This window comes from Gossypium arboreum, chromosome 1 (assembly GCF_025698485.1).
Source record: "Gossypium arboreum isolate Shixiya-1 chromosome 1, ASM2569848v2, whole genome shotgun sequence".
Lineage (NCBI taxonomy): Eukaryota > Viridiplantae > Streptophyta > Magnoliopsida > Malvales > Malvaceae > Gossypium > Gossypium arboreum.
Genome location: NC_069070.1, coordinates 117,892,384 through 117,914,628, shown reverse-complemented (window position 1 = coordinate 117,914,628; position 22,245 = coordinate 117,892,384). Strand labels below are relative to the sequence as shown.

The 22,245-nt window shown below is 29.9% G+C and overlaps 1 protein-coding gene and 2 long non-coding RNA genes across 6 annotated transcripts; all 3 read left to right on the top strand.

Moving 5' to 3' along the window:
- Window positions 1-342: 342 nt before the first annotated feature.
- On the top strand, window positions 343-8,174 carry LOC108480907 (probable LRR receptor-like serine/threonine-protein kinase At3g47570). Of its 4 annotated transcripts, none has more exons than XM_053031063.1 (5): window positions 343-1,388; window positions 5,100-5,171; window positions 5,427-7,407; window positions 7,671-7,703; window positions 7,779-7,890. In XM_053031063.1, the coding sequence occupies exons 1-4, from the start codon at window positions 479-481 to the stop codon at window positions 7,681-7,683; spliced, it is 2,976 nt and encodes a 991-aa protein (XP_052887023.1). In that variant the 5' UTR covers window positions 343-478; the 3' UTR covers window positions 7,684-7,703; window positions 7,779-7,890. The 4 variants fall into 4 exon arrangements, with proteins under 4 accessions (XP_052887023.1, XP_052887022.1, XP_017639529.1 ...); XM_053031061.1 differs by having other exon boundaries at window positions 362-1,388; window positions 5,427-7,421; window positions 7,779-8,174; XM_053031062.1 differs by having other exon boundaries at window positions 7,671-8,174.
- Window positions 8,175-9,876: 1,702 nt separating this feature from the next.
- On the top strand, window positions 9,877-10,872 carry LOC128295470 (uncharacterized). Its single transcript, XR_008285900.1, has 3 exons — window positions 9,877-9,903; window positions 10,358-10,506; window positions 10,661-10,872. It is a non-coding gene; the product is annotated as an uncharacterized LOC128295470 (long non-coding RNA).
- A 9,915-nt stretch (window positions 10,873-20,787) lies between these two features.
- LOC128295471 (uncharacterized) lies at window positions 20,788-21,783 on the top strand. The gene is made up of 2 exons (XR_008285901.1): window positions 20,788-21,003; window positions 21,077-21,783. It is a non-coding gene; the product is annotated as an uncharacterized LOC128295471 (long non-coding RNA).
- Window positions 21,784-22,245: the final 462 nt, after the last annotated feature.

Below are 22,245 nucleotides of genomic sequence, written 5' to 3'. Positions count from 1 at the left end.
TAATTAGACTGTTGCATTTAAGTGCCAGAATAGAATATGTAATTCTTATACTTATTGAATTAATTACAACTTTGATCCTTGTTACGATAAGTTTTCAAGTGCCCAAACTCAGAAAAGCGTAAGAAAATATGTAGTCATTGAAAATTGGGCAGCCATTATTGAAAAATGAAAGTAGCTTTTGTTGTAAAATTGCTTAAAATATTATTCCGGTGATGAAGTTTCTCATGTTAGAAATATATTAGGTGTGTTATACCTTTTGATACATTAATAATATTTTTTAATCCACAAGTAATTTTAAAGATATATATATTTTAAATATTTTATAGAATAATTTTTGACTTGTGGAATCTCAATAATTTATACCTAAATCATGTTGTAGTCTATATAAAGAGTGAATTATCTATCTTGTTATCTCAGTTGTGCTTTCGTTGCTAGCTTTGAAAAACTCCATTTCCAGTGACTCAATACCCATAATCAAATGGGTAACACTTTCCTCAACTTAGCCCTTCTCATCATCTTCCAATTTTCTATTAGGCCTACTTTCTCCATGAAATTAACCACCATACTTACAGACCAATCTGCGCTTCTTGCACTGAAAAACCATGTTTACGATCCTGAAAATGTCTTGGAAACCAATTGGTCATCTTCTACCCATGTTTGTAATTGGTTTCGTGTTAGTTGCGGATCCAGGCATCATAGAGTCACAGCTCTGAACCTTTCTGGGTTGGGACTCGTAGGCACCCTTCCTCCCTCTTTAGGAAATTTATCATTCCTTTCTCTTCTTTCCATCACAAATAATAGTTTCCATGGTAGATTACCTGTCCAATTATCCAATCTGCGACGGTTGAAACATCTAAGCTTTGGTAACAACAGCTTCAGTGGAGAAATCCCATCATGGTTGGGATCATTAACTGAACTTCGAAGCTTATTTCTAAACCATAACAACTTAAACGGTGTTATTCCATTCTCTTTAAGCAATTTGTCAAAGTTAGAGATCTTGACTTTGTCTAGAAATCAGCTTTTCGATTCAATACCCTCCTCCATCTTCAATATATCTTCCTTACAAAAGATGGATCTAAGCAATAATATGCTCTCTGGTTCCATACCTCCTGTTTCACGCGATTTGCTTTCAATAGAACTCATCAATTTCAACATCAATAATCTCACTGGCCATCTTTCAAAGGATATGTTTGATCATTTTCCGAATTTGAAAGAACTTCACTTGAGTGCTAACATGCTTTCTGGTAGAATTCCAATGAGTTTATTCAAATGCAAAAAGTTACAAATGTTTTCCTTATCATATAACCAATTGGAGGGGAGTCTACCGGTAGAAATTGGGAATTTGAGTATGCTTCAGAGAGTTTATATTGCTCGGAACCACTTTGAAGGTAATCATACTAACTATTAACTGCTTTTTAAAGGGTTTATATTTAATATATAATAGTCAACTGCACCTTATCTCCTTGTTAAAACACCTTAAGAATAAATTCAAATAGTTACTTAAGCTTGCTGCATCACATCATTCACTATGAATTTATACGCTAACAGTACATAAGCTTTTTCTTTTTCAATCTACTTTGAGATCCTAAGATGAAGGATTAGTTAATGAAAATAATAGTTGAGACAAGTTCGAAGAATTGTAAAATTAAATTAGTTGAGTTTGAAAAAAATACCCTTATTAATAAAAACACGAGTTTAGAATATTTTTTGAATTGGGGAGAATAGTTTTTTTTTCCATTATATTACTAAATTGATATTTAAAAATAATTATAATATTTAATTTAGAATCATTAGATAAAACGCTAAATTAGCCTTATATGTTGTTTTTTTAATTGGCCAAATAACCCCTTTTTTATTTTTAAATTTAGAGAAATAGCTCGATTTTGGAGAGATTGTGTGAAAGCGCGTCTAATTGGGAGCTCTTTCTGTACAGGTTAAGTCACATTTTTTTACTTTTTTAATATAATTAGTTTCTTTGATCATATGATTAAATGTTTATGGTTTTGTCATTGAGTCCGAGTTTGATTCATCTCTCACTTACATTTGCATTTTTATTTTATATTGTTTTAAGTTTTTATTATTTTTAATTAATATTTTAATATATTAGCTCTTTTGGCTAAATGGTTAAATAATAATAAATTTATCCTTGAGTCCTAGGTTCAATTCCTTCTCTTCTAAACATATTTGCAATTTTTATTTCATGTTGTTTGAAGCTTTTAATTTTTAATTAATAAATATATTATTTTCAATTTTTCATTTTTAATTAATATCTCTTTTATTTATAAAATTAAATAATAAATATATATTTTACATATATCATTATGTTAAAAATATTTGAAATTAATAATTCCTTTATATAATATATAAACATCAACTAAATCTTTTTGATATATTTTTCTTTATAATATTTATAAGTCAAATATTTATTTTCTCTACGATATTGTAGGTGTGGTGATTTCTAATATTATAAAATAAAATAATTACTTCAAATATAATGATTAGTTTTGTATGTAAAATATTTCAAGTATTATTGTTTTTCATCTATATTGTGGGTATGATATTTCAAATATTTTTACATGTGAAATATTTTAATTATTTATTTCAAATATCACTATTTTTATATGTGAAATATTTTAAATGCATATACAAAAATATATAATACTAAAATTTACTACACTCATGATATGAATTGAAAAATAAATTTACACATATAAAAATTATATTTACTAAAAATAATGATATTTGTAATAATTATTTGATTTTATAAATAAAAGATATGTTAATTAAAAATATGAATTAAAAATAAAAAATCAAAAATAATATTTTTATTAATTAAAAATAAAAAGTTTGAAAAAAATTACAAATGTGTTTAGAAGAGAAGGAATTGAACTTGGGACATAAGGATAAAATCATTATTTTTAACCATTTAACCAAATGAACTAATATATTAAAAACATTAATTAAAAATAATAAAAAGTTTAAAACAACATAAAATAAAATAAAACTACAAATGTGAGTGGGAGAGGAATTGAACCGAGGACTCAAGGATAAAATCACTAGCATTTCACTACCTGACCAAAGAAACTAATTATATTAAAAAAGTCAAAATAGTGTGGGTGTGCTTTCTTGCCACCTGTGCAAAAAGCGCGTCCACTATCTCTTTCCAAAATCGACTTATTTCCTTAAATTTTGATTAAAATTTGAAAACAAATAGCCTATTTAGTCAATTAAAAAAAACCCAGCATATAAGGCTAATTTAGCCTAGTTAAAAAGTTGAGGTAAAATAGAAGTTTTGATAATTATACAATTATAAATAATTATAATTTAATAAAAATGTGATAACTACACATTTAAAATTAAATTAAATTTACAATTATTAGTTAGAAAAAGTTTGATGTAATTTTTTAATTTTAAAATAAAATTATTATTTGAATATAATTCTAAGCATAACATACTAGAATAAATTTTGATAATTAGAATTATACTTTAATTATAATTTTAGTTAAAATTCTAATTTAATTTTGATATTATTATAAAAAATGATTATTTTTATTTTTATTTTAAATTTTTCTAATTTTACTTATGTAAATAGAGTTATTAATTGAATAGAACTCTAAGCATCTTAATTATCACTTAATTACTATTAGATTTATATATTAATTAAAATTTAACTTTAGTCTTATAAATAACATTCAATAGTTAGGTATATTCAACCAAGTAGCTCACAAAAATTACTGGTAAAAAATAACATTCAATAGTTAGGTATATTCAATCAAGTTAGAATTATATATATAAAAAAGAATAGAGTATTAAAGTAATGGTTCATCGGATAAACAATATTGAATCATATTCAAATAACAATGACACTAAAGAGAGATAAAATATTATTTTAATTGATAATAAATTAATATAATATTATGATATTATTTTAAAATTGTTTTTGTAAGTGTTTATACTGTATGAAGCAAACAATCTTAAATCCGTTCTTTTTATTTATCATTATTTTTTGGTGCAATGAAAAACATTTAGTGAATTTGTTTTGAAAAAAAGTCAAATTTCAACAAATAATTTTTAACCGTCACCATTAAATTTAATCATTAATTTAGTGTAAGTATCTTTTATATTTACTTTCTTATATAGTTCCAAATTTGTATATTATTTTAATATTTTTATGTATTAATTTATTTTCATTATTTTAAAGTTATTCTATCCTCTCAATTATTTTTAAAAATAATTGACCTTTAGAATAAATTAAATTAATCCTAATTTTTTAAACTGAAGAAAATACTCTTCATTGTTAATTATATTACTAAATTAACATTAGAATAATAATTTATTACTATTATTACATGATAATAATAAAAGAACGTTAATTAAATATTAATTAAAATGATAGTATATTAATGTGAAATTAATAAATTTAGTAATATCTTTTAAAAGCTCTACTTAAAAATAGAATAATATATTATTAAGTAATAAATTTATAAAAACTGAATATAATTACATAATTTAAAATAATAAAATTTCTTCACCAATTTTTTAATTTTTAATTAAATAATTATAATTATATATATGATTTTATATAAGTACGATAATAATTAATAATTTTAAAATAAATTTACATGACATTAACATTATATATATAAAGATAATATCATTATATTCGTAATCTAATTTATAATAAATAAATTTATTTATTTATTGTTAATTTATATGTTAAAACTCAAAAGAAATTAAATATACTTTATAATAAAATTGAATATTTATTTTTTATAAATATTAGTTGTATTTAATCAGTTCAGTTTCATTTAATATAAATTTTTACTTAATAAACAGTATGAATCATATCTATTTTAAAATATTTAATACCTAAAATTACATGCAATGCAGTGGAAAGAAGAAAAAATTACTGTAAATATTAAAGAAAAACTATAAGAGGAAGATATTTTTCTCGAAATTCAAATCCTAAATGGACCTTTATTCCATTAGTATTGAAGTCTGCAATATGATGTGATCTCCTTGCTAATGATGCTTTATTTAATCTATTGCAATATTGTGGAAGAATTCTAAATTTGATGTGCAATTTTATTTTCTTGTAGGTGAAATTCCAAGACAAATTGTGAATCTTACTCTTCTTAGTGTGCTCGATTTTCCCGATAATAACTTTACAGGTAAATGGATAGAAGAGAAGTAATTTTTTATATTAAAGTTATTTCATCAGTATCTTTATATTTTAAATTTCTTTCAACTTTCAATCTAAAATTCCAATTTAAAGTTACTGAAGATATTTTAATATTTGTAATACGTTTATAAAAATATTTTAAATTTGTATTTTATACTAATAATGTATAGAAAATACACACCACCAGTGTTTAAAATACAAACTCTTCTATTTTTCGATATTTGTTTGATAAAAATTATGACAGGCACAATACCTCATCAAATTGGCAACCTACAGAATCTAGAGTACTTGCATTTGGGAGCCAACAATATCGTTGGTTCTATTCCTCCCGCAATATTTAATATTTCAACCTTGTCGATCATTTACTTGGAATTAAATCAGCTCTCTGGCCATCTTCCACCTAACGTGGGCCTTTGGCTTCCGAACCTGGAACAGTTACATCTTGATATAAATCAACTTGTCGGCTCATTCCCAATGTCTATTTCCAATGCCTCTCAGCTTACTAGTCTTGATATATCAAGTAATTACTTTTCAGGGACCATTCCTGACACTCTTGGCAATCTAAGAAATTTAAAGAGACTCAACTTGGAGACTACTAATTTAAGTTCCTCAGGAATGAGCTTTCTCTCTTCATTGACAAACTGTCGAGGCTTGGAAGTCTTGTATTTTGGCGACAACCCACTAATCAGCGGTAAACTTCCAGGTTCCATAGGGAATCTCTCAAGTTCTCTCCAAAAGTTCTATGGTCCTGCATGCAACATTAGGGGTAGCATCCCAAGTGGATTTGGAAACTTAAGTCGCTTGATAAGTATCTATCTGTCCCATAATAAACTGACAGGAATGATTCCTACTACAATTGGAGGATTAAAAGAGCTTCAAAAGATTTCTCTTCATCACAATAAGTTGGACGGACCTATTCCATCTGATTTATGTCATCTAAAGAAGCTGGCTTTTTTGTTCTTATCAAGTAACAAACTGTCAGGACCAATACCTGCATGCTTGGGTGGTCTCATTTCTTTAAGGAGTCTATATCTCGACTCCAATATGTTTTCTTCGACAATACCTTCAACCTTGACAAGGATTAGTGATCTTCTCATCCTGAACTTGTCCTCAAATTCTCTAAGTGGTCCACTGCCAATTGACATTGGTAAGTGGAAGGTTTTGACTAGTATGGATTTGTCGAATAATCAGTTATCGAGTGATATCCCAATTGGGGTTGCAGATCTCCAAGACGTGACTTATTTCTCTTTATCCAACAATAGAATCAGAGGTTCTATTCCTGAGTCATTTGGTAACTTGTTGAGTTTGGAGTTCTTGGACTTGTCAAGAAATAATCTTTCCGGTCAGATTCCCAAGTCTTTAGAGAAGCTTCCTTATCTCAAATATTTCAATGTCTCTTTCAATAGACTTCAAGGAGAAATTCCTAAAGGAAGATCATTTGGAAACTACTCATTCGAGTCGTTTAAAGGGAATGAAGCATTGTGTGGTCCAGCTCAGCTTCATGTTCCAAGTTGCAAAACTAGACCTCTTAGAAATTCCAAGGTGAGAACAAAGCTTATAATATTTGTAGCACTACCAATTGCCTCTGCAGTATTAGTGGTTTCTTTAATTATCATTATCTTGCGAAGAAGGAAGAGAAAAGACAGATCGACAGCTCAAGAAGACTTGACACCTTTAGGAACGTGGAGACGAATTTCATACCACGAGCTTCATCAAGCTACAAATGGATTCAGTGATAGGAGATTTCTTGGTAATGGGAGCTATGGTTCTGTATATCAAGGGACTCTCTTAGATGGGATGGAAGTTGCAGTAAAGGTATTCAAGTTAGAGTTAGAAGGAGCTTTTAAGAGTTTTGATGTTGAATGTGAAGTTCTTCGCAACATTCGTCATCGAAACTTAATCAAAATCATTAGTAGTTGCTCTAATGATCTTGATTTCAAAGCTTTAGTTCTTGAGTTCATGCCTAATGGGAGTCTTGATAAATGGTTGTATTTCAACAATCATTTTTTAGATATCTTACAAAGGTTAAACATAATGATAGATGTTGCATCTGCGCTAGAATATCTCCATCATGGTAATGCAACGCCTGTAGTTCACTGTGATTTAAAACCTAGCAATGTTTTGTTAGATGAAGATATGGTTGCACATTTGGGTGATTTCGGGATTGCAAAACTCTTATGTAAAGAGGATTCAATGATACATACCATGACAATGGCGACTATTGGGTATGTAGCACCAGGTGATACTTCTAATTCTACTCCAAAATTTTTCTCTTTACAATGCAAGTATAGGATGTGGATAACAGAAGGGATCATGTGTTAGAAGTTTGAATTTTAGACGTATTGAATGTCTCTTTTTAAGGAAGCAATTAGATTAAACCCAAGATTAAATATAGCATGGAAACATATAATGATTAGATATTTTATAACATTTTTTATTATCAAGATATCATTGGATATTAATGATGTTCTTTTAAATTCATATACAGAGTATGGAATTGAAGGAATTGTTTCAACAAAAGGTGATGTCTATAGTTTTGGTATTCTTATGATAGAAACCATCACGAGAAAAAAGCCCACAGATAAAATGTTTGCAGGGGAACAGAGTTTGAAAATTTGGGTGAAAGAGTCAATATCATCTCCACTAAATCAAGTTGTAGACACCAATTTGTTGTGCACTATTGGGAGCGAACGTTCAGCAGCCAACAATTGTGTCTTATCCATTTTGCATGTTGGCTTAGAATGTTCATTAGAGTTACCAAATGAGAGGCCTAACATGAAAGAGATTGTTACGAAGCTAAACAAAATCAAAGTGAGGTTTTTAGAGGATATTGAAGGGGGGAATAAAGAGTGCATTTGTTAATTTGACTAAAATAGATATATGCTTTATTTTTATTCAATGTCTTTAATTAGTATTTATTAAGATTCTTGGAAATCTTACTCATTTGGAAGTAATGTTAGTTGAGTTGATATAAATATTATAAGTTCATTAATTCGATTCTCTATCCAATCCTTCGTTGGACTTTTATATATTGATTAGAAGTTATCTAGCAAAGATTCCATTGATGAGCAATGATATTACTAGCAATGGAGTTTGTCACAGCTCCTCGTCCCAAGTTTTTAAGTACATTTTTTCCCTTTTCTTTTCAATTAGGTGTTTTACTGGTGCTATTTGATCATTTAGCCATTGATGAAATTGTTTTTCTATGTGGTATTCTATAACTACTTCAAATCATTTTTGGGGAACCATCTTAGTATTCAAATTCTTGGGCAAATCGGTGATATTACTATACTTGAATGTTTGTAAATTATGGAGAAAAAAAAAACTCTATCCAACTAAATAAATTTGCCAATGATCCTTACTCTTTTGATTGGAGCAAGACAAAACAAATGTTGAATAATATGAATATTAAAACAATCCATCGAACGAAGAGTAAGTCAGTCCATCAAATCAAGATTACTAGATTGAGTGAATAGTTTGTTAGAGAATGCCCAACCAATAATGAGATGATTGTAATAACATACTCAATTTACCTTGTTATTAATATAAGACATTGTCATTGTTATTTCGGTTTCTTTTTCTGTGTATATAAATAAATTGATCAATAATAAAGTCCGTAGAATAATATGATTATTCTTAAAAGGTCGTTAGTCAAGTATTATTGTAGGCTCAAACAATGATAATGCATTGAGATTAATGTGTAGTTGATTGGAAATGTATGTTTTTATGTTACGCTTTTACGGTAATGCTCTATAACAATATTTCGGCGATGAATGCAAGTTAGGGTGTTTTACAAGTCTACTCAGAATATCAAGAAATATGAGATTGGACTATGCAACTGTGACTATTCCATAACTTGTGTCCAATCTAGATATTAAGGATAAAATGATATAATATATGAAAAAATTGTCACAAAAAGGTTATCTCGAATCACGACTTCTTGTAACTTGGGTAGCAATAATGCATTGCTAGATACCACTCATTGCTTGTAATATTAGAAACGTTCTAGTATTACTACTAATGTTACAAGAGCCTATAGGGTCACACCCTATAGTTGAAGTGAACAAAATCCAAATGCAGAGGCAAGGGCATGTGTCCAGACCGTGTGACTCACTGTTTATGATTTAGGACCACTTAGACCAGAGACACGGGCGCGTGTCCAGGCCATGTGACTCACTGTTTACAAATTAAGACCACACGGGCAGACGGCACGAGTGTGTATGACACACGGGTGTGTGTCGGCCGTGTGGCATGTAGATAAATCTAGAACTTGTCTTTGAGGTCGTAAGTGTTGTTTAAACAAACATTGGTCTCCATAATGTATTTATGATCAGAATTAGATTGTATGAGTACTATCTGATACTTTAAGACTGAGATATGAATTATATAAATGTATACGTACTGTGATGATTGTTAATGATATTGCTCTGTATTACCTACCTATTAATTGAATCAGAATAACTGTACATATGTTGTCGACATCTATAATCTGCATTTGCATTGGTTGGGAATTATATGAATGAGGAAGTAAATTGTTTTGATTCAGTGGCTCAGCTACAATTTATATGTAAACCTGACGTTTTGTCGCTATTTGATTTGGCAACTAGTTTGGGTCTTAGTGAACTTGTCGTACTGACACTATATGGTGTGTAGGGTTGGATGGGTGTTAAATGCCCTTAATGGTATGCTGGGATAGTCAGAGATAGTGTGTAGCAGATGAGGTAGGAATAACTGTATGTGTTTCTAATTTGTTTTGTATCTAAACTGGAATTGTTTTTGTCATATAACAGATATGTTAAATCTGTATTAAATGTTTTTCTGATTCCGACAAAAACTTGGACTTCGAGGACTATTTTTATAATCATGCTTAGTTAAATTTATTTCTATCATGCACTGGGTTCCCAACTCATTTTGTTGTTGACTGAATTTTAGATGGTTCACAGACTTGAACGGGTCAGTGTTGTGGGAGCTCGGTGAATCTGCTTTATCTTTCTTTTTGGTTATATTATTAGTAATTTCAGTTTTCTCTAGTAATATGATGTTTTAAGAGGATTGAATGGTTGGTTGATTGCTATGATTGTTATAATATGTTAAATGTTTTTAAATATTTGCATTTATAAATGTGGGTTTCTAGTATCGACAATGTAACTCTTTGGACTTGGTTTAAATGTCCAGGCTGGGTTTAGGGTGTTACAAAAAACAACAACGACACAAGGAGCTTATCCTGTTGAAGCAACAACGAGGCTTCAAGATTCAACACCAGTTTGCGTTCTTGATTCGACACAAAATGAGGTAGAGGCTGAAGAGATCTATCGACAAATTCAGTGAGTTCATATCCTTCTATTATGAGCTTGATGCGTTGCTGCCACTGGATGAAATTGCTTTCATTGAGCTTAATTATATCATGTTTAGGAAAACATTGCACTAAGTGAGTTTTACCAGATTCAGAGTAAACCAAAGGTGCTGGATCACATGCAGGTGGAGAATTGGCATAATTGGCAGAGACAGAATCAATGGAATAAGTCATGAGATCGGAGCAAGAACATAGTTCCAGGATCTAGGCGAATGATACCATGAAAGTGTATAAGATAATATGGAGAACTATGACTGGTAAATGAATATTTTTACATTTGAACTATAGTGTATATTTCATACTCTTGATTATTGTTAATACACGTATTTATACTAAACTATAGAGACTCAACTACTACTAACTAAATGTTAACAACCTACTAACAATCTGAACTACCTAATTAATTTACAACTTCTTGATATACTCTAACAGGTGGAAGAATCAATATCACCTTCGCTAAATCAAGTTTTAGATACCAACTTACATAATAGTATTGGGAGGAAACATTTAGCAGTTGACAATTGTAACGCCCCAAAATTCTTATTTTTGTTTCTTAAAATGTGACACAAATGTGTATTTGTTTCAGTGGTTATGTGTTCTCTATGTGTGTGAGAGGTTCTAAGTTTAAGCTCTGTCTTTGGCAAATTTTGTTATTTTTGGAATCAAACCCTATCTTTCTTCAGTGGGCTTATATTAAATTATTTATAAAATTATAGTAGAATAAGCCTGTTGGTCTGGTGGTTAAGTTGAGTGTTAGTTGGTTGGAGATCTTGTGTTCGAATCCCTGCATGAGCGTGGGTATTATTTTTGCTCGGTTATCAGACAAAATTTTGGTTGAATTAAAAGCCTGAGAAGTGGATTAGTGGGAGGAAAATAAGGGATTTGGGGGTTATCAGAATTGTCATTTTTTTCTTTTTGCAAAACTTTCTCCCTCCTCCTAAGGGAAAAAACTGACGTTAATCTTCTGTTCTATGCCGTTCCTTTGTTTTATTTTTTCTTTATTCTTCGTTTCTTTTTGTTTTGTCAACCGTCGCACTTTGGTTCTTGTTATTCTCGTTTTGTTGCACGACTCTGGTATGTAACACCCCTAATCCGTATCTGCTGCCAAAACAGGGTTTCAGAGAATTACTACCATTTACAGATCACTAAAAAAAATTTAAATACTTACCGATTCAATGCATCATATAAATAAATATATTACCATTCAATCAACAGTTTGACACATGTATAAGCATCAAACAACAACATTGTTAGTATACTTGCACATATCTCATATAAATTCAACATTGATATATCTATTTTCTCGACATATCGCACTTGAGTTTAATAATAGTCTCAACTTACATAATTTCCTTGTATCAACATATCAAAGATAATCATATATGTACATGTCATGAAACATTTCATGCTCTTAACGTTTCTTCATAAGCATATATCATTCATTTCATTATATCAATATTTCATGTTCCATCATTTCCATATATTTTATGTATATTTATTAGGTAATAGCTTATATCAAACTTAACATAAATTATATTTCATGTACTTATACTTATTTCGTTTATCTATCTTCATAATTATTTCATATAACTATTCGTCATCTGATACATATTACCTGAATATCAATTGTTCAACAGATGTCATAGCGTCTCCCATCCACGGTCTTATTTATTTTTGACATGATGCCATAGTGTCTTTCAACTATGGTCTTACTCATTTTCTGTCATGTTGCCATGGTATCTTTCAACCATGGTCTTGTTCATTTCATATCACGTTGCCACGGTATTTTTCAACCATAGTCTTATACATTTTATATCAGGTTGCCATGGTATCTTTCAACCATGGTCTTACACATTTCATATCAGAGAGCACGCTCCCGCGAACCTTATCCTTACGGTGGGATTACCGGTCAGGCTAAATCACTGTAATATAAACTCATAGAGTATTGTCGGGATTACCGTTCAAAGCTAAATCCTACAACGACAATTACTCTAATGAGCTTGGATCTGAATTACCAGTCTAGGCTAAATTCAGACCCTAATTCGGATTACCCGTCCTGGCTAAATCCATTTTACACGTATTCTTCGGGAGGGCTATATCAGAATAGGATCACCCGTCCAGGCTAGATCCTTTTTACCGTCAATTCATTTTCAGATATCTATCGAATTTTCCTTTCATTCAACCGGGATTTATTTTCAATTTATATCGAGTATTATCAATATTTCATCAAATATCATGAATTGAACATTCAAATAATATTTTCATCACATAACCACATATTTCAAGTATTTAAAATACAATTCAAGTTACACAAACTTAACTTATTGCTTGTTTGTGTTTATAATTTCATTAATCCGATATCTTTTCTTTTCCACGATCAAGTCTCATATTTGAGTCGTCCGGATCTTTATAAATAAATTTGATCATCATTTTCATTCATTTCGTATTCTAATGCATTTAATTAATGCTCTAGGCAAAATTACCATTTTGCCCCTAAACTTTTAATTAATGACGATTTCATCCTTGGGGTCAAGAAAATAAAATTCTTGCAATTTAATCCTTATTTCCAGTTATTATTCTCATATATATTGATAACAGTCCATGAATTCTATAAAACATCAGAATTTTCCATAATTTCAACACTTTTCAATTTAATCCCTAAAACATGTTTTCCCCCGATCATGAACTAAATTAATAATTTCATTCAATTTTGTAATTTAAATAATAAAATAATCCATTTCATGCAATTTGGTCATTTCTGACATTTTTACAAAATTGCCCATAAAATTTTACTTTTATTCAATTTAGTCCCTGAGTCTAAAATATGCAAATTAGCCATGCTAGATTAATATTCATACATATTTTTCCTCCTCCTCCTCTCCATTCCACATCCTTAATGTAGATAACATACTTGTAAGTAACATTATCCATAATTTTTATTATTTACTTTTATGAATATTCAAGCTGTCCATTTGTATCATAATCACTAAATTATTTATATTTGGAGCTATAGAACTCCAAATTAAGATCCGATAATTTTACCTGAAACTAGACTCATATATATTCTTACAATAAAATTTTCAGAATTTTTGGTTTAGCCAATAAGTACAGTTTATTCTTTAAAATTACCCCTGTTCTGCTGTCTGACAGTTCTGACCCTTCTTTACTAAAAATTAATTATCTCCTCGTACAAAATTCGAATGATGTTGTCGTTTGTTTATATTGAAAATAGAATCATTCAGGATTCTAAACATTTAAATTTAAGTGCCTAATTATTTTTATACAATTTTTTTATGATTTTACAAATTCAGAACAGGGGAACCCGAAATCATTCTGACCTTGTCTCACAAAATTCATCATATCTCATGATTTACAATTCCATTGCTTACATCATTTATTCTATAAGAAACTATACTTAATAAGATTTAATTTCATATTTTACTCATCCTATAATTAGATTTCTACAATTTTTGATGATTTTTCAAGGTTAGACTACCGCTACTGTCCAAAACTGTTTTAGTACAAGATATTAATTACCATGTTATAACACCCTTATTTTCTTTTTCTACACCATTTCTCATCACTTTCTCTTATTTTCTCTTCACTAACATATCAAGAACATAGGACCTTATGTAAGAAAACTCTACTATAACATTATTTCCATGCTTTGTCAATAATAACAAACTTAAAATCATATTGAAATCTTGATATACTTACCTTGTTCTATTGATACTAATCTTTAACTTGATTTTCTCTCTCCTCCAGCTTCTATTTCTTGAACCCAACTTGATATTCTAACTCCCCATGGTCTCCTTAACATTTCTCTCTCTTAGTAGCTATGGAAATTCTTTTGATTTCTAGGTAAAAATGGTGAATTTTTGGTGGAAGGACCAAATTGTAAAGAAAAGAAAATTTCTTTCTTTTCCTTCTCTTCTAACGTTGGTTGCATGCATGGAAAGATGATGAAAATTCTTCATCTTTCCTTCCTTTTATGATAAAATAATAAAATATCTCATTAAAATAATATATATCTAATTAAATAATCATAAAATATCATCAACATCATCATTTCTTTCTAGATTTCTCTCTCTTCCAATTGACCATTTTGCCCTTTATTATCTTTTAAAATTTCATCCTTGAGTCATCATTTAATTTGGTAAAATTGCAATTTAGTCCCTCATAGTTCTTCACCTATTCAATTTGGTCCTAATTTATCCATTTTCCTTAGTTTCTAGATCATTCCACTCTTAAAATATTTACACTATTGGTCCTTCAACTTTTCATATTTACACTTTAACCCCTTAAATTTTGAGTATTTACTCTTGTGCAACAAAACTTTTCTCACTTTTACAATTTAGTCCTTTCTTGAATTAATATATCATAATATACTTCTCAATATTGACATAACTCAAAATTTCCCTTTTTGTCACTTTATTTCCTTATTTTACTATATCAAGGATAATATCTTACTGTAAAAATTTTCAAGGTATTACATGATAAGTGAAGTCTTGTCATTTAGTAACTTGTGTTTTTGTTTTTCAAACGTTGAATGGGTCTTATGGTTGTTTTGACAATAGCGAATTGAGGAGACCAAGATTTTACTCTTGCAGAATTGTAGTCAATTGCTCGAAGTGTTGGGGTAAGGGACGAATGGTTTAATTGAACTGTTGTCAATGTTGTGGTTTCAGGTGAATCATGAATTAGGACTGATTGTGGAGTTTAGGTTGTCGATTTCAGGTGCTGGTCTATTATGGAGTGCTTTTGCATAGAAAACGTACTAGGTGTGTACCCAAAATGCAAGAAAACGGGTTTTCGGCAAAAGCTAAAAACCTTACTGTTGATGCTACACGGCCGTGTGGTAGGCTGTGTGCGACGAAATAGGCGTGTGATCGATGAAGGCCAAGCCGTGCGCTAGACACGACCGTGTGATAGCCAAGTAGGCTGTGTGCGACACACGGGCTCGACCGAATTGGGCCGTGTAGGCCACACGGGCGTGTGAGCCACACGAGTAGTCCACATGGGCGTGTGGAAATTTGGGCCAGGGCATGTGATCCACACGGGCCAAGGCAAATTTGGGTGTGTGGGCCTACATGGGCAAACCACGTGGGCGTGTGGGCCCATTTAGCTAAAATGTTTCCTAGGTTGCACGGGTCGCCCAAGTCGACTGTGAAGCTACTGTAGGGTTGGTAAGCGCTTCTTAGACCCTAAATCGTGTGATCTGAATATACAATGTATGTATTGAGCATGTTAGATTTATGCATGTTTACTAATCTGTATGTATGACTGATAACTGGATGTTAGCATGTATTCTGTATATCTGCATTGAGCATGTTGAGTTGCATCTGTATTGGGGTGGGATGATTGATTATACTGAAAGGCTTTCATTCTTATTATCTGGCAGCTCAGTTGCAATATTACTGATAAGTGCTGCATTCGGTACGACTTGGTGTGTAAGGTTGGGTGAGTGTTTTGAACCCCACATGGTGTGTAGGGATGGTCGGAGATGGTGTGTAGAGGCTGGTGGGTAGGATACTGATTTCTGTTACTGTAATGCATACTGATGGGCTAAGGCCCTAATTCATATCTGGAACTGTATCTGAATGGGCTAAGGCCTAAACTGAATTTGAATTTGTAATGGGCCAAGGCCCAGACCGCCATTGACTGATAACTGTTGTTTGACTGTATGCATGTCTTCTGTGGGGATTGCACACTGAGTTTACGTAAACTCACCCTTTTCTGTTTTATCTGTACAAGTAATCCACAAACTTAGATGGATCGGTGCGGCGGAGGACTGACGGTGACCACATGATTATTGAACTACTTTAATTTTAGTTATGGTATTTATTTCCTATTTATTTTCTGGGGTACTTTTGATGTAATTGGGACTTTTAGACTCTTTGCTTTTGATTTGGATTTTAACTGTTTTCATGAACTTTTGAACTGCAACGAAAACTCGATTTTATTAAACACAACGTTTTCCTAAAACGCGAATGATTTTCTTTAAATATCACAGTTTTAAAAAGCTTCCGCTACAGAATATGTTTTTTTAAACGAATCAAATTAATGAGAAAACGATTTTGAATTTATAGAAGATAATAAACGGAAATGGTTTTGACTTGATAAATTCGATTTTAAATCCTTTTCTATGTGACATCGCCAGATTTGGCTATAACGTCTACGCCGGGTTTGGGGTGTTACAACAATTGTGCCTTAGCCATTTTGCAAGTTGGCCTAGAATGTTCAGTAAAGGCTCCAGATGGGAGGCTTGATATGAAAGAGGCAATTACAAAGTTAAAAAAGATTAAAGTGAAGTTATGTTCGATGAAGAAGCAGTTATTAAAAATAAACTTGTGTTTTGTTTGTGATTTATGTGGTTTTTATCTTTTGTTGTTTCCATGACGACACATATGCAAGTCTTCTAATTCATGTATGTCTTTTGCCTTTTGTTAATGTGTTTTGTTCTTTGATTGAGACCTACAACTTTGTAGTATTGTTCTCTCTATTATTAATAAATCCTCTTCGATTTAGCAAAAAAATAAATAATAAGTAAATATGGGTTATTGGCTGATGGTTAGGGCGCTCTCCCTAGGTGTGGTCTGAGTTCAAGTTATACTAGTTGTGTTATTGTTAGGGATTTATTCTCCTTTTGTAATTCATTAAAAAATAAAATAAAATATAAACACGGATATGATTTTGTTGGCTTGGTATATGCTTTTCATTTAGTTTTCTTTTAATAAAGTATGTAGATCATGCAAGTCTAAAGGTGTAATTTACTTAGTCGATATGAGAAATTATTTTATGGACTTTTTCCACCAAATCATCTATGGTCTGTCCAATTAAAAGAAAATAAATCATCTTTTTTTTCATATCATATGTACATTTGGACTAAATTTCTAAATAAAAAATTATGTGTCTTCTTTTAATTGGACTAGACCATTAATAATATGGTAGAAAGGATTCATAAATTAATTTTTCAATCGACACAAATAAGAAAAGATTATAACTTAGTCCTTACATAGGTTTGATCATAATCCATAAAATTAATATTAAGCTACCTATTATTATTTATTAAAAATGTTATCATAATCCATAATTATATGATTACAAGACATGAAAAATTATTTTAAAAATTAAAATGAAACACTAATACAATATGAATACCCAAACATATGAAAAGTTATATTAATAAAAATATTAGTATTTGATACACTTTTTATTCCACAAAATAATTTAAAAAGTTGTCATGCATTTTTTCTTCTAAATATTTATTTTATAATATTTTACTACACTCATATAAAACACTTATCAACCCTCCAATTCTGCTTGTAGAGTCTAAAAGCTCCACTGTAAATTTATCAAATATTTTCCCTTAATAAAAATATTAACTTCCAAAAGTTTATATAATACATCACAAATACATTAAAGGACATATGTTAATTAAAGGAGCTCATGAGTCGGGTCGGGTCTAAGTTAGGCCCGACCCAAAATCTGGGCTTAAAATTTTGCCCAAACTTATTCATATTTGCAAAAGATTAACCCAAACTCATTTTAAGTCTGCCCATATTATTTTTAAATTAAAAATATATATTTATATTATATTATATTATAAAATTTTATTTATTGAATCTTTTATATAGTCATCTTAACATTATTTTAATATTTATATTAGAGTAGTATTATATATTTAATATATGTTTATTTTTTTAATGTATTCTAAATTATATAATATATATAAAAATAACATAACATGAAATAATATAAACTTAAAATGGGTGGGGTTGGTCCGGGCTCGAGCCTTGAAAGTTCAAGTTTGAGTTCGAACCATATTTTAAACTGGCCTAAAATTTTTTTCAAACTCTATTTTCGAACATAATATTTTTTTTCGAACCTTCCTAAATTTAAGATAAATAGCCTAGCTCATGAACTGATCTAACATTAATACATATCCACAAGTTTTTGTGATTTTTCATCCTCTGCCCTAATAATTAAGGCCTTTAATAAAAATGTCCATCTTGTTAACACTTGGGCCCTTTTCGGGCCACATTTTACAAGAAGGAATGATTAAGGCCTTCAAGTTATAGGGTAAAATATAACTTCTGAATTATCAAATTTTAGTTAGAACGAGGCTTTAAGTGCTTTAGGATTAGCATTTGAGTTAGTGTATAAAAGGAGTTTTTTGCATGTTGTACAAAAGTTAAACATAATGGTAGATGTCAGATCAACATTGTAATATATATCCACTGCGATTTAAGTGAAGATATGGACGCAATTTTACGTCTTTTTGGCATCTCAAAACTCCTAATTCAATGGGTTTGTAAATTCTAGTTAAAGTTGATCAAAGTCGATAATTTTTAAATTTTATATATTTTATTTTTCTAAGTTTGAATAAATTTTTACTTTATTTTTTATTTTCAAACATTTTAGCTATTTTTTTAATTTCTGAATCATATATTTTTAATTTCTAATTTTATAAAATTTCAAATAGGTTTTCAAAATTTTAAATAATCTTTTTATTTTTATAAAATTGAAATTTTTATAAATCTTGATTTTTATATATTTTTCAAATTTTAATGTGTTTACTAATATAGTAGGTATATTCAACTATGACATGACATGTGTGAGATGTGTAAAAACCGATCGATCCACATCATATCATTTCAATAATGTTGTAAAATGGATTTGAATGTACAAAACTTAAACTTCAGTTACCAAGTTGAAAAACAAAATAGTATGTACCAATTTAAATATTAAAATTAAATTCATTTATTAAAAAGCTATATTTACGTTATTTCTACAATTTCATAGTAGGGTGAGTAAAATCTGATTCGATTAGAAAAATTCGATAAAAATTTTAAATTTTGAATTAAATAGTTCGAGTTATTCAGATAAACTTGATAAAAATCAAAATTTTTGGTTCAACTCGAATATAAATTACACAATTTGAGTTATCTGAAAATCCGAATAAAAAAGGCAAAACTCAATCATCTTGATAAATGTTTATCTTTTATAAAATTAAAAATCAAAACTATTAATTTAAAATGTAAAACAATTATATTGTTTATGTAATTAAATAATCTTATACTTCGTCTATTAATTAAATAATTAGTCCATGTAAATACAACATTGAGTTTAAATAATAGTAGGCTTTATTAATTCGACTCGACTCGATTTGACTTGAACTTTTTTTACTTTATTCGATTCGAAAAAATTTTAAATTAAGTTCGATTGCTAACATAGAATTTGTTAACTTAACTAACTAAAATTTTTTTGACTCAATTCGACTTGACGCGATCTAATGCTCACCCCTATTTCACATTATAGAAGTTTTAGGTAATAAAAAAAATAGTGATTTATTTGATCCTCTAATTTTACAAAAAAAAAAGTCACTTCCCTTAAACTTGCGTTACTTGTCAAATCATCCTAAGACGGATGGAAAAATTAAGAGACCTGTTAAGTTTGCTAACCTGGCATACATATAGATTACCACGTGATGCAACATAAGCAATTAATTAATTTTTTAATATAAAAAATATTTTAAAATTTTAAAATTTAATTAATTACTAACATGACATCTCATGTGTATACCACGACAGTAAAGTTAATAGAAGTTAACTTTTCTATTCATTTTTTAGTGATTTGACAAACATATAAGTTTAAGGGTTAAAAGAAACAAAAAAGTTAAATAAATAATCAAAATAATTATTTTTAAGTTTTGAAGGTGAAATAAATTATAGAAATTTTAGTGAAGAAGGGCATTGAATCATGAGCTTGTATATAAGGATACGCATCGCCATGTAATTGATTCTTCGTGTATATATATATATATTGATTGTTTGGAAGGAAGGAAGGACTGAATTAATTGCACAAATTAGCTAATAGAAAAATGTTAGATCTTTGGGTTTTAACTCAATGATTGGTGCACAATTTTCGACTCTTTTTGAGCAAGAACCCGAACTTCCCCCTTTCACCTAAATTACCAAAACAAGAAAAAGTTAGGCCTTTCATCTTAAATCATATATGAAATGCAAATATGACAGCCAAAAACTTGGCTTGTACTTACTTTATTTGATCATTGAATTATATGAAGAAACAGAATTTTTTTAACGTTTTCTCCAGCTAAAGGAAAAAAAAAACAAAAATGATCTTTGACCTTCATGCACAACTTGAACCTGAAACATCTACCAAAAGAAGTAAACAAAATACTTGGCATTACAAAGGAATTATAAAACAAAATTCCGGTCGAAATGTTGCAGTTGAGTTGTATCAACCCCAAGTTCCATGGTAGCTCAACAAAAATCTTTTAAAACCAGCCTAAATTTTAAGTACTTATTTGTTCTAAGTATGACATGACTTAGCCAACATGACGTGAAGCAATCTATCACTGAATTCATCTATATATATATATATGTACCTCGAAATCTAACTGATACAACACACTATCTAAAGCCTTCAAAACCAAGAGATAGAGGTTACTTGGGATCCCAATAATGGCTTGCTTAAACCTTGCTTTGCTTGTAATTGTCTTTGTTTTGATCTATCAGGTACCATCGATGCAATCTAGGAAGCTTTTCAATGGTGAGATGAAAGCAGCAGTCATTTCCCCCAAGGATAATTTGGTTCCAAGTGATGTTCCCAAGAAGCCTACAACTGACATAATGGCTGATAACGAAAGGCTTTTTTCTGTTCATCTTGGTAAAATTGATCGATTGTTGCAATCAGCAGTACCAAGTCCTGGAGCTGGCCACTAGCTAGCTAGACTCAGTTGTCTCCCAACTGTGGTTGCCCTTCAATACACAGTATAATATATACGAATTGGCTGCCAAAAACATATATAACTAGTGTACATGCAAGGTTTGTCTTACTCTTATGTTGTTACCTGCAATAATCCAAAATATCTGCAATTTTAATTGAAAAGAATGCTTAAAAATGCTAATTTGCAATGATAAAGTTAATCAATTTGTTCATGAGAAGTATGTTTGTCATTAAAATACGATAAATTATCTTTGATGGAAGATAGTTTCCACAACACCAAGTTCCGAAGAAACTGTTGAAGTCAAACCGACTTTAAGTCGGTAAAGCATGGCGGCAAAGGGAGCATCTAAGTCCGTTAATTTAGGCTATAAATGTAGTGCATGTACGGTGAGAAATAGAAGTGTGTAATGGAGAAAAAGAAAGTGTTTATATATTTATGTTGTTTTCTAGTAAGTTACTTCCTTGAGTAATAAACTTATTTTGGTTTCAGTGTTCACTATGCATCCAATAAATGGTATAGAAGTTTAGTTTGAGGCCATGTTATGATGACGCAAGTAATTCAACTGCACATTTTGAAATTAATGAAGATAAGTTATGATAACTGGAGCCTCCAAATCAAAGATATATTTGGCTCTCACTCAAGATTGCTGGAATATTATAAAAAAGAATATGTTGAGCCTGAAAATGCAGCTGTTGAAGCGGTTTGAGAAGTGAAGAGAAATGGGTACTAAAGGAAGCTCGCAAAAAAGATAACAAGGTTTTAAGGAGTTGACGACTTAACTTTTGAAAAAAAATTTGGATGCGAAAACATCACTGGACAAATGGGGTATGTTATGGGAATTTAAGAAACGGTTTTGTAGTTAAAGTCTGTTAAAAGTAGTTAGGATTATCTGTTAGTGTTAAAGGTGGTTAAGGGACTGCATGTATTAAATATGTGGGTATTCCTATCTCTTAAGCA

Coding starts and splice junctions, on each gene's coding strand:
- LOC108480907 (XM_017784040.2), top strand. CDS start 479: ATGGGTAACACTTTCCTCAACTTAGCCCTTCTCATCATCTTCCAATTT. Junction 5,172..5,426: donor TCCCGATAATAACTTTACAG/GTAAATGGATAG, acceptor AAATTATGACAG/GCACAATACCTCATCAAATT. Junction 7,422..7,670: donor TATTGGGTATGTAGCACCAG/GTGATACTTCTA, acceptor ATTCATATACAG/AGTATGGAATTGAAGGAATT.